General features: G+C 42.7%; 1 protein-coding gene across 3 annotated transcripts in view; it reads right to left on the reverse strand.

Moving 5' to 3' along the window:
* Positions 1 to 110: 110 nt before the first annotated feature.
* Positions 111 to 12,762, reverse strand: part of SRGAP3 (SLIT-ROBO Rho GTPase activating protein 3) — a 216,619-nt gene continuing 203,967 nt past the window's right edge. For 2 of the 3 annotated variants that reach the window (XM_050957305.1, XM_050957304.1), the window contains exons 19-22: positions 11,400 to 11,580; positions 8,182 to 8,331; positions 7,455 to 7,782; positions 111 to 4,626 (exon numbers count right to left, since the gene is read on the reverse strand). In XM_050957305.1, coding sequence (XP_050813262.1) covers positions 4,210 to 4,626; positions 7,455 to 7,782; positions 8,182 to 8,331; positions 11,400 to 11,580 — 1,076 coding nt within the window. In that variant the 3' untranslated portion in view covers positions 111 to 4,209. The other variant, XM_050957306.1, reaches the window with a different exon arrangement.

Consider the following 12,762-nt stretch of genomic DNA (forward strand, 5'->3'; position numbering starts at 1 on the left):
GTCATCAGGTCGGAAAAGGAAGGGTAAAAATGAAAAGCAAAAAGTATATTTGTACATAAAAGTTGTATTTATTTTTGTTTTCCCTCCCAGCTTTATAAGTTGGTTGTCTTCAAAGATTTCAAACTCATTGCCCATCTTGGGTTTTGTGCAGTGCTCAGCACACGGGCCCAGTCCTCACTGAGGTCTTTGGACACTACTGTAACATCGTTGTTGTTTGTTACTAATGTATCAAATAAATGCCTAGTAAGGCATATATGCCCCGAGGATAGTCATTTCCCTGAGAGTTTATATTCCAGGTGTTTTGAAATCATGACTAATATTTGAGAAAAGTTAAGCAGTTTTATTCAACAGGATGAGTCCACATCCAACCAGTGGTTTGATCTACATGGCATCATCAGCATACATGACAGAGGATCCAATCAGACATTCTAACCGAATGGCATTTTATCATACATTACAGAGACAATATCCATAGGAGGGACAACAATCATTATACAAGGCAGTTTCTAAGGTTTTCTGGCATGAACAAAAAACAGCCACTCAGAAGCAGATCAGAATCAGGAGGTCTACTGACATATTGTGAAAACTGCAACACTGCTAGTAAATAATACAGTCCAGGATTTACAAAAAGAATCTATCAGGTATACTTCAGTCTAAGGAAGAAAAGTGCACTGTCATTATCATTAAAGGGACTGGCACAATTACAATGGTCGCTTAGGAGCATCTATACAGAACTAATATCAGTGTGGGTGCAATTGCTTTAAAGTTGGCACTGTTAAATGCATCAATGGGTCAACAGAAAGACTGCTTCACTGAGCCACTGGGGAGACAGGCCAAAGGAATGGCTAACTGGTGACTACCTACTCCTGGGAGTTAACAGAAGTAGTTTTGATAGAGCAAATGCAGGTTATTTTGTGGAGGAGGCAAAGACTCAGAGCAACTGAGAGAGCTGATTTGAGACACTTGAATTTGCTCTGCACAGCAGAGAATCAACTTCTTCTCAAAGAGCACCCTTTCCTGGCCCATCAGAGAGTCTTGGGCTCTCTGCTGATGTCTCCATATTATAATCAAATGGGTGGATCAAACGATCCTTCCAGGTGAGCACTTCCAGCAGCTGCTTTGACCAATTTGTAAACTGTAAATTTCACAGTACCCTTAAGTGAACAGAACTGAGATCATATTGAAGGCTATGGTCTATAGAAGTAAAAATAATCAAGATTGAGTTACTCAAAACCTATGAGTAGGTTCCAGTTATGATGCTTATACAGCACAACGCAAGTGGTTTAATTTTGTATTGTGCTGAACTACAGAAAAATACATTTTTTTAATTTACAGTAGTTGCCCCAAACTGCAATTTGACTGCAATATTAAAAAGGCATAATTTTTTCTTTAAATTTAATAAAATGTCTTTTTTAAAGGACTTGAAAAGCAATACACCCACAGCACAACATAACGGTACATAAGAAATCACGATCTGTATACAGCTCCAAGTACATTAATTCCAAGCATTTGTTCTGGTGCTCAAAAGGCACTTAAAGATAAGAAAACAAGCATTAAAAAAAGCAAAAATAAAAGGCAATAATTTAATGCAAGAGACACTGGAATTTGTACCATATCTTTTAAAAGGGGGGGGAAATAAAGATGGTTTTGCTATTAAGTCATTGTTGAAAATATATATATAAAAAAAGTCAGACTACCAAAGTGAGTGTTCTCCAGGAAGTTAAGTGGAAAAAATTACTGGCAATGATTATACAACAATTGTGCCAAACAGGGGCCTTTTCACTCCCCTTCAAAGCACATTTGCTGGTTCATTACTAGAACAGACTGATAGACCGTTTGAACATCTGCTGCCCATAATGACAAAGGCAATGACCTCAGGGTTAGGAAAGGGGGTGGGGAAATCGTGATGAAAAATCATCATCAATATGAAGTAATTGTGGTAATTACAAATGTCAACAATGTTAATAGACAAGTACGTAAACACCATTTCCTCTTGGAATACTATACTGAGGAACGACAGAATCACTACATACAGTACTTTCCCCCCACACACACACTGTACACTGAAAGGTTAGGTCTGTGGTTTTGTTCTTATTTTATTATTTTTTACATTGAGCTATCTACTAAGTGCAAAGATTTGGTGAGTGGCATTGGCTTTCATCTAATTTTAACCTATTTTCTTTTTACAGTTTACATTTTAACAGTTACTTTCCAGCATTTAAGCAAGTACAGCAATATATAACAGACTAGAACAGGCAAGAGACAGTTAAGAGGAGAGGATATGTGGAAGTGAAACATGCTTGTGCACTGGACACAGAATAAGAACAAACACCTAATCAGTTCCATTGGATTTGTGTTAAGATTCCTCTATATCCAGTCAAGTAAATGTTACCTTGCACAGATCATAGGGCTTCCAATTGTTTTATGTGCATGGGTAAGTTATGGATTGGACTCCCAAATGAGAGGTGCTAACATGATAAGATTCAAAGGGCTAGAGGTGCTAACATGATAAGATCCATTGGTCTTTTCCATATGTACATTCTCTGACAGAAATATTGGATTGTTCATCTGGAGAAGTGAAGGATTCTGCGTTCGGTGGTGGCTCTGAGGTGTCGGATAGAAAAGCAAAAGAACTTAAACATGCCATGGGATGCTGAAAGAAGCTGAATGTTAATCTTAACTCCCAGCAAGACAGCAAAGTTTGTTCACTTATTTTGCTCAACAACAGCTACTGCAGCAGAAATCAGATAAAGGGAAAGGAATTAAGGTGTGAAAAATGCTAGTACAGCATCTGTGCGGAGTTTGAGTGAGACTCATCAAGACCTGTTTCATGTTCAGATGACATGATTGTATGGAAAAAAACAAAATTAAACCACAGGTCAACTCTATGAAAAGCTGGTCAAGAAGTAAAACAAAAATGAAAAAAGAAACATGGAGTGTCTTGTATTCAGTAATTAGAGAAGAGACTTAGTTATCAGACAAAAAGTATCATGCAACTCCTAGTTCTTTCTGCATATTTTTCTCTAGGTTAAATGTTCAGAGGAAAAATAAAATATAACTTCTTTTGCATAAACTCAAACTTCTGTATTATATAGTACAGTACAGAAAGTGCAAAATATCACCCCATCAGATCAGTTATGCGTCTGATATGGTCAAATATGGCTCATGCTTTTCATGCAAGAAGACAATCTGAATCAAGATCCCCGTGTACTGATGTGCAACTTTAAATAAAGGAATGTTATCTTTTCAAAGCCTCTTTGCCTGTTTAGTCCCAATTTGTTAAGATGTCAGTTAATAAAAGGCCAGGGGAGAAGGGGAAATGAAACATTTCAATACTTTATTTATTTTTTACCACAGGTCTCTTACTAGTCCTTGTTGGTTTGGAAATCTTCAAAACAACCCAAGTTTTGTGGTTTCTTTTTGTACACACCTAACACTGTGCTATGTCATGGAGTAGATATTTATACACTTTATCCCTATATATATATGAACTGAAGGAATAACATGTTTCATTTGGCCGTATCATATTCTGTACAACCTACTGGCTAGGTAACAGCCGCAAGATTCGGAGGTGAAATGAAGAAATCTTAGGACCGAATGCAAAGAAAAAAAAATTCACCCAGCTTGCTGAGAACGGTCACTAGATGCATTTCAATTTCTTCTCTGTAGGCCAACAGTTGAGCAAAAAACAGCATGTCTTCTCTTCTTTTTAAACGCCAACTACTGCAGAATAGAAATTCCAGGATTGATCTTGTATTGCTTGATGCTCAGTTGCTCCACACACGCACACACAAGTATTCTCAAAAAAATTAAAATCAACCAAACAACTCTAGAGGGAAATTTCAGGGCAAGTTTCTGAGGTAAATCTAAAAAAAAAAAAAAAAAAAGTATTGAACTTTGTACACTTTATATATACTTCTACACAGACTGTATATTCTCCAGTGACAATATGCAGGACAGCCATCTTATTCTGCCATACAGTTTTACTGCAATCTTGGTAAAATGTTTCTGCGTGGATGTGTGTACCTATAATGGAATCATTAGGCCTCAGGCCTACACACTGATTTCCCTACTGAAGTTTTCTTCAGGGCGTAATTTTTCCATCTTTTCCTTTTAAAGAACGAGACTGCAGAGTTGCCATTTCCACCCAAAAAATATCCAGATATTGACATTTTTTCATCTCTCAACTAAGAATTCCTTGCTGCAGAGCTACATGGTGCCTGATTTATCCGAGGAGCTATTGGGGTAAATCTTCTCTGTGGGCGTCACTGCAGGACTGCCCATTCCTGAACTGCTACTACTGCTTGATCGGTGTTGAACCACCGGTCTGACAGGTCTCATGGGTGGAGGCCTAAGCTGAGCCCCAACAAGCCGGGCTGAGAGGGCTGGTTTAAAAGTAGTCATCATTTCAGTGGTGGAGCTACTGCTGCGTCTCATGGCGGCATCAGGGTCTCGGATCATGATGGTGTGAAGTGGGCTGGCAGGTTCTGAGTTGACAGAGCCCCCCTGAGGAGTCTTCATTGGCTCCAGGGTATCAAGGACAACATCAGGGGCCTGCTTCACAGTGTTCTGTCTCTCGAGCTCACGCAGCTCATTCAGAGCGGTGCTCATGGTCTTCTCAATGTCCTGTCAATGCGATAAGCAAAAGTGTCATCAGCATCCCTGCATTTTAGCATTACCTGCACTTCATTCTGCCATCCAGTGGAGCTTTACCCTTCTCAGCATCAGTGCAGTTGTTTTCTGCCTCCCTATGGCCATATGCCCTTAAATCCTGAGAACTGCTGAGCTTCTGCAACTGCACTGACATGAGTTGCTGGTGCTCACTACCTCTCATGAGCTGGCCTCTAAAGAAGGAGCTGGCTCTGAGAGGAGTCGTAAAACCCAGGTCCTGACCACAGGTAGGCACCATGCATCTTTGCAATCCTGCATCTTTGACATCAATGGGAGTTCTGGCAATGATTTCAAAAGGCAGCAAGTCCTAAACGCCCCATAATACCATGTAAAGTTAACTCGCAGAATCAAGTGAAATTCCAGGTGGAGGAATTAATTTTTGCCTACCTCCCTTATGCAGTTTGTTTGATACAACATTGTTCTCCACTCTCTGACCTAAGTTATCATACAGCGTTGTTATGTCTCTCAGCAGCTACCAAGCTCTACCCCAGAGATGGCTGCATTTCACTGATGGGAGACATATCCCTTGCTGTATCTACTTTTACAGATGCGTGGTAAGTCTTAATTATATCGAATGTTTGTAAAAAGTATTTTGTGAGCTTTGGATAGTATTCGAAGTATTATCATCAACAAGAGGGAGTCAAAAGGTCACTATCAGCCAGGTTAGGACGCAGCTAGGTTTTGTTAAATATAAAAAAGATTTACAAAATTAGCAATATTTTCACAGGGCCAGATCCTAAGCTGATGTAAACTGACATTGTTCCATTGATTTTCTTGGAATTACTGATTTATACAAGTTGAGCATCTGGCCCAGATTTTAAAAAGAGACTCAGAAAACCATTTTATATTTTGGCCTGTTCTTAGTTGCGATATATCCCGCCCCTCAGCAGTGTTTGCAACTCGGGGTGCCACTACCATGAGCAAGTGCATGAAAAGCAGAGTGTGAAGCTGACGGGGCAGACTGGTTGCCCAGTGCAAACAAACAGCAATGCAGGAAGTAAACAAAGAAAATCCAGTGGTGGAAGAGGAAATGAGACTGTAATAATTCTTTAAATATACTGGACTTTTTAGTTTGCCAGGATCAGCAAACAAACAACTAGAAATATTCCCAGGCTGAAAATACACCAGGACATGCTGATGTGACCTCAGTGGGAAAATGCTGGTAGGAGAGAGCAGCCCTGAACTGCTCTAGCTTACTCCAGAGGCTGAACTGGGCTTTGGGGAGTGCAAAGGTGGCACAAGGCACAGCTGAGTCAGACCCTAGAGCATTTACGTGGAAGGCTCTGCTTTTCACTTAAGCTACCGCAGGCTATAGAGATTATTTCTTTCTCACCAATGCTCTCGCTGCTGGCATTTCTTCCTACATTGGAATAACAGGCTCAAGTAGGAAAGGGCCAGTTCTCATGGTAGTGATTTGTGAAGCACCAAACAAAAAGCTCTCCCTGGCATACGCAGGATAATAACGTTTTACATGGTTCACTGCTTTGAATGGTGAACTGGATCAGCTGCCTGGAATACAAAAAGAGTCCCTATTTTCCTGAGAAAAAGCAGGTCTGGAATAATGGTATTTACAACAAATCCATTATTGAGAACAAAAATTTGGCCTATACCTTTAAAAATAAAGCAGACACATAACTGAGGCTTGGTGTAGCAAGAGTGTCATAGTAACAATGAGCAACAAAGGAACAACACGCCCGCATCAGGCAACAGACAAGACTGAGGTGTGAAAAGCTCAAGAACCGCTACCTCAAAACCAAACAGCTACACAAAATTTCTGGGCAGCCCAACCACCAACCTGCACAGAGGGAGGAGGCAGAGTCCAGAGAAAGAAAATGTTCCCCCACTCACACTGTCCAGCCAATTCTTCTGAAAGACTGCCCAGCATGCCAACTTCCTCGAATCCAAAGGCACAATGGGCCTGACGTTCCACTGCCTTGCACTGGGTGCCATCACTGACACCTGTGTAAAGCAGAGGTAGACTCCGGATTCTCTACTCTCAATAGAGAATGGCATAGTGTTACGCCTACTTCCACATGAGTCAATAGCTACACGAAGTGGAAGGCAGCATCAGGGCCTCTGTTATGACGTTTGGATCACAAATAACACTCTCTGATCTTGTATGTATCTGTGTATCAGAGGCCCACGACAGACCCTAAAACACCTTGCAATTTTGTGCCCTGACTCTGGTATGAATTCTGTGAGGTAGAGTTGCCAGTGTTGTGAGTTGGGTCTGCAGCTGAAGGACCTTAGCTTCTGATTTCAACAGGTCTCCCAGGCTACGTGTAGCCTGGCTGGTACTTGGATGAGAAGCATCTGTTAAAAATTAAGAGTACTTCAGGATGCGTTGCTGGTAAATTAGGAAGCAGTAATTAATCTATACTGAACCCACCGTGTAACATAATGCTAGGGGGCACTGTGTCGCTGGAGAGAACACTTTTTGGATTAGACAGAAAATGGGAGGTCCTGGCCACATCTGGTTACTAACAAACCTAAGGTGTGTTTTTCAAAAGCAGGGATGTTAGCAGGGATCTCAACCAAATTCGTATTGGGGTAACTACGTTCTGTCTCTTTAAATCCCCCCTGAAGTTCTAAATAGAGACAGTATTCCTCTTTACTTCCTGTCCCGTCCATGAACAACCACCACATTTCATCCCACAGGTGGCTGCAATTCAGTGGTTGGTGAAGAGATTCCTCCAGGTAATCGTAAAGGGCTTTGAGATGGAAGGCACTCGGTACTGTATCTCCAGTCTCCACAGCACAGAGCCGTCTCATAGCCCTCTTACCTCCGCGAGTGCTTCTGCTTCCAGAGATTTCTGATCTCCAAGACTACTGTGCCGAGTAGACCCACAGGTCGATCTCAGTGGGTGGCCATCTGACAAGGCCTTCCTGTCTGGATAATTGATGCTGCCAGCGCTGCCAAACGTGGCCATTCTGCGCTTTTCAGGGCTCTCAATCCTGCCTCTGTTGAGTGGTATTTTGTGGGGGCTGCTAGGACATGCTGCTGCTCGAGGAGGGGTGTCTATACCAGGACCCATCCCTCTTGGGGGGCTATGGGTGTCCCCTCCACTCCGACGACGAGGGATGGCTGCGCCATCGGATCTCAACCTTACTCTGCAAAGAATTCATTGAAAGGCAATTGAATTAGATTATTATCTGGCATTTCAGATTTTACTGCATGCTGCGAAATCCCCAGTGGATGAGCTCTGAAAGCCCACATCTAGTCAAAACACAGATCTTTCACCAGCAGAAAACCCAGCCAACAGGGGTGCTACAAATTTTGGAGAGTGCCAAGAAGTGGCAACCATAATATTTTGGAGGCTGTTTGAATTGATGGATCTATTTGGCTCCCTTCTAGTTTAAATATGGCATAAATGGTACAAGTTGTTCTCTGGTTCTCACTGAATCGTGACATTCTAATTATCCTGCCCTAAATGGTGTGTCACAATCAATTTGTCTTTCACAGTACAAGGCCACCCGTGCTTTCATACCAAAGTGGATCGATTGCCCTACCGGCCCATTACTCCCCCAAATCCATAGTCTGGAATATGATCTGTCGGAGACTGGATGTCATTCTTTGATGAAGCTTTATCATCCAGCAAGGGTCCACTGCTTGCCTCGCTGTCTGCCTTCTGACTCAAACTGTCGGAGAATGCATCATCCCTATGAAAAATTAAACTCTGTATCAGGCAGGCAGATAACTGAGTGCCTCACACATGAAAGAAGAGTGTGGCCTCTTAGCATTTTCATACCTTTGGAATCCTAATGCATCCACTCGAACCAGGGGAAAAAATAACATTCATTAGCACCCAAGAAGAAGAGAGTGGGGTCTAGTGGAAAAAAAGGAGGCTGGGAATCACAACTCATGAGTCCTAGTCTTGGTTCTGCCACTGATTCATTGTGTCACCTGGGGCAAGTTCCTAAACTAGAAGTGGCCCCAGCTGAAATCCTGGCCTGAACACCCTCAAACCAGATCCAAAATTAACAGTGAGATGAACCCGATCCCAAGAGCCAAACTCCCCTGAAATTAGGGAACGTTTGACTGTAAGCTTCGTGGCTCAGGTCCATCTCTACAAACCTCCTTGTGCTTCAATTTACCTGTTTATAATGCAATCTTAGGTACAGTACCTATTCCACAGGGGCATGGTGAGACCTAATGAGTGCGTGTTTGTGAGGGGTGCTTGGATCCTTAGATTAATGGCCATCTAGATGCAGTGTAAGCCTCAAAGATACAAGTCAATGGTGCAGTGCCAAGTTACACCTGCCGAGGATCTAACTGAGTCCGGACTGCTCAACTTTGTTCTTTTATGGAGCCAATGACTGATGTGTTTCAAACCTCTTGGAGCTTTACTAATTATGTAGGTGGTGTTGTATTCTTGAACAAGCAGCAACGTCTGAGCCAGTAACAGGAGAGAGGTACACGTGACTAGCTAGAAACTTGGCAAGGAGACAAAAAAAAATCTTCATGCTAGTTACTTATGAAACTAGGGAGCAGTGTTGGGCAGCGGACAGGCAGCCTAATTACTCTGGTAGGCAGAAAAGCGCTTCATTGTAAGAAACCCAAACCCTCAGATGTGTGCTTTCCTGAAAGGCTCAGCTGGTAACGTGACATGAGCAGAGGCCCCAGGTCTTTCACATCTTTGGCCATCAGCAGCTGAGGGTGCAGTGGAAGGCTAAAACGTGGTGCTTGGGACAAGGTCCCTGGATGTTTTGTGTCCCTCTGAAATATCTGATAGTCACTGACCATTTATAGCCTGATCTAAAGTCCATTAAGCTGGTGGAAAGACTTCAACGGGCTTGGGGACAGTCAAACCACAAATGTTCTTTTGTTTCCTCTGCCACCAGGGGAGTTCTGTATGTAACATGCCTGCAGTGTCTGCATTAACTTCTTCCCTAAAATTCCCCACCCAGCTCCACTGTTCTACTGTACAATGGCTGCTAGCACTTGAACTACAGTGTCATCTAAACACCTCCTGTATCCAGAGCCCACCCCCAATGCATGTTAGAACAGTCATTGTGGCTTTTTCTCAGATGCCTATAGCCACTCTGTGGTCTCAATAACTGGAGCATGCACGCATCCTCTTGCTTCTGACATATCCCTGTGTCAGGGTATCCAAGGAGGGGCTGGCAAAAAACTGCCTGCACCAGGATCTATGCTGTGCAGGTAACACCTGTGCACCAGGGGAATTTCCAGCTCAGAGAATCTGACAGGAGTGGTGCAAAGGGGCTGGTTTAGTTTAACGTTTAATCATCACTTGGAAGTGGGGGAGTTGGAGGGTGTCAGATTAAAACAAAAGAGCGTGATGAAGGCTGTGTAAGTTGCAGAAAGGCCTGTGCACCTGAGGGACTGCCAATCACTCCTGGGAGAAATAAGCACCCTGGCTGTCCTCTAGGGCCCGATGCTCCAAAGTGCTGAGAATCTTCAACTCCCACTGCAGTCACATTGCAAAAGGAACCCAGCACCGGCCAGAACTGAGCCCCAAGTTTCTGAGAAAGGCCCCAAGGAGCCCATCCTTGCAAATCCTGCCCATCTTATTTTTTGGAGAGGAAATGCCCTGCAAAGGTTGTCCGCATGCAGATTTGTTTCAGTCTTTACAGCAAAAAATAAATGTCAGTTGATGGACAAAAATGCTGTAGATATTAACTAGGATTTTTTTCAGGCATCATCCCATTTCAGACCCCACAGAGCGTATCTATGCTGGGAGCAGATTTAATTGTAGAAGTCAGCTCCATCACGTACATGGTTACATATTCTGATTTATATTTATTATGCTATGCAGATAACTTAGCCCCCAATACTGTCTGGTTAACAGTTCACCTAAGGAAAAAAAAGTGCTCTAATTTATTATTCAAAGAACTATTGGATGCAAAATAATGCAACAGTGTATGTCAGAAATTGTCTGCCTATATTGCTGGCTCAGCTCTTTCATGTATGTATTCAATAATACAGTGCTGAAAGAGACATGCAGTAGATTAATAAATTGCCACTCAAGCAAAGAACAAAGGTAAGAAGAGAAAATTTATTTGCAATCAAAGATGGGAAGAATTCTTAAAACAAATGAAAGGACATTTTAAAAAGTTGCCAAGTGACTTATGAGCCTCCCAAGTCCCATTTTCAAAAGTGACTTGGGCACTTAGGAGTGGCTCATTGACTTTCAATGAGACTTGGGTTCCCTAAATGCCAGAATCACTTTTAAAAATGGGAATGATATGTTTCTGAAAATTTTGCACCAAACTCTCAACGCAAATTAAGGGGACAAAAAAAAAACCCACTACAGTTCATCCAGTGAGTGAAGATTACAATTTTCTTGCTTAAGAGGCCTGAATTAATGGTTAGAGCACAGGACCAGGAGCCAGGAATTCCTGAGATCTAATGCTGGCTCCAACATTAGATCCCTCTACCTCAGTTTCACCATCTGTATAAGCTTGACACCCCCTCACCTGCATCACCTAGCCCATATTTTAGGCATTTAAATAAACTGGCAGATTTTCAAGAGTGTGTGCAGACCCAATGGCTCACACTGAAGTCAACAGGACTTTGTTTCTTTCACAAACAGCTTAAATCCCGGCTTTTGGAAATCAGAGACCTGCAGCCAGCCCACAAGCTCTCAGTGAGATGCACAGCACTTTTGAAAAATCAGGCCACTCATTTAGGTGGCTAAACAAGGCTGTAGAAGCCTAACTGTAGACACAATTTTGACATTCTTGCCCCACTTGAACTGCCCACTCACATGTCTTGTACAACTATGTACTGATGTGGTATGAGACCATCCACACCGTTATGGCGCCCTTCCCACCAATCCTCCGATGCACGATGGTACAAGAGGAGCGAGGCTCCTTTCTTAAAGGAGAGCTCTCGCAGGGACCGGCCAATGTAGTCAAACCTCGCTATTGCTTCAATCTGTTCCACTTCTGAAAAAGAGAGAGAAAACAAAGCAAATATAGGCACGCTCTCCTCAGAAATCACCTGAGCCCCATCAGAGGCCTCTCACCCACAAGGCATTGATACTACTCTCCATGCTTCCGGACAACACTTTCTACTAAGTACCGTCCATCCTTCTAGGATAGCTAAATTCTCATTGGTTTCCCAGACTCCCACACAAGAGGAGACCAAGAAAAGCTACAAAGCAAATGGGAAGTAATTAAAATTTCATTACATGTAAGTGATGTTCCCAGCTGTGCCACCATATTTATTCATGGCCACCCATATTTATAAAGTCATTTCTTTTGGTTATGGATTCCAGTTCTTCCTAGGTGGAGCACATTGTAAATTTTACCCATATCCTGGGATCAAATCACCACTTGGCTACTGCTTCAGATTTCACCCTCTTTTCTTTATTCTGGAGGCAGTTTGGTCTGAATTATTAATGGGTAGCAAATAATCTCGGAGGACTCCCATCGGGACAGAGAATACAAAACCTGAGCTATGCTGATACCCCCCATCCATCATCAAATCACTTCTCTAGACTTCTCCACTACTCTGCCACATCCCACCCCTTCCAATCTGAGCACTGCCATTCATCAGATATTTCAGAATCAGCATCTACAGACCAGATTTTCAAAAGAGCTCAGCTGCCATTACAGCACCAAAATTAAGTGGCCAGGTTTCCAAAACGTGCAGCAGTCAGCGCACTGAGCGATTTTGAAAATCTGGCCCAGAGTGTCTCAACGGGAGGGGCTGGGTGCTGAGTCTTTTATTTAGATGCCTGACAAGTAGCAGTACTCTTCTGAAAGTCTGGTTCCAATTGTGGATGCTGAGCACTTGAAAAATCAGAGCAGCAACTCTCCTGAAAAGCTGGTTTTGCAATAGCAAGGCAGAGACGACATCTCTCTCAGGATTGTGAGCGTGCTAGACTGCACAGTTTATCAGATTCACATTAAATGCAAATTATTGGATTTAGGCAGTGGTGTACACCACTCTGCCCACTATCATGGCCATCTGTGGGTGCCAGCAAGAAAGCAGTTTATGTAGCTCGGTTTTCTTAAACACCTGCCTCTTGTTTTCAAGCCCTACCTGCAATGCAGAAAAATGGGGATCCACAGGGGCAGCCGCAAAGCTAAACAGGGCAAATTAACCTTGATCTTTCATATCTG

The sequence above is a fragment of the Gopherus flavomarginatus genome, chromosome 6 (genome assembly GCF_025201925.1).
Source record: "Gopherus flavomarginatus isolate rGopFla2 chromosome 6, rGopFla2.mat.asm, whole genome shotgun sequence".
In the NCBI taxonomy this organism is placed as follows: Eukaryota; Metazoa; Chordata; order Testudines; family Testudinidae; genus Gopherus; species Gopherus flavomarginatus.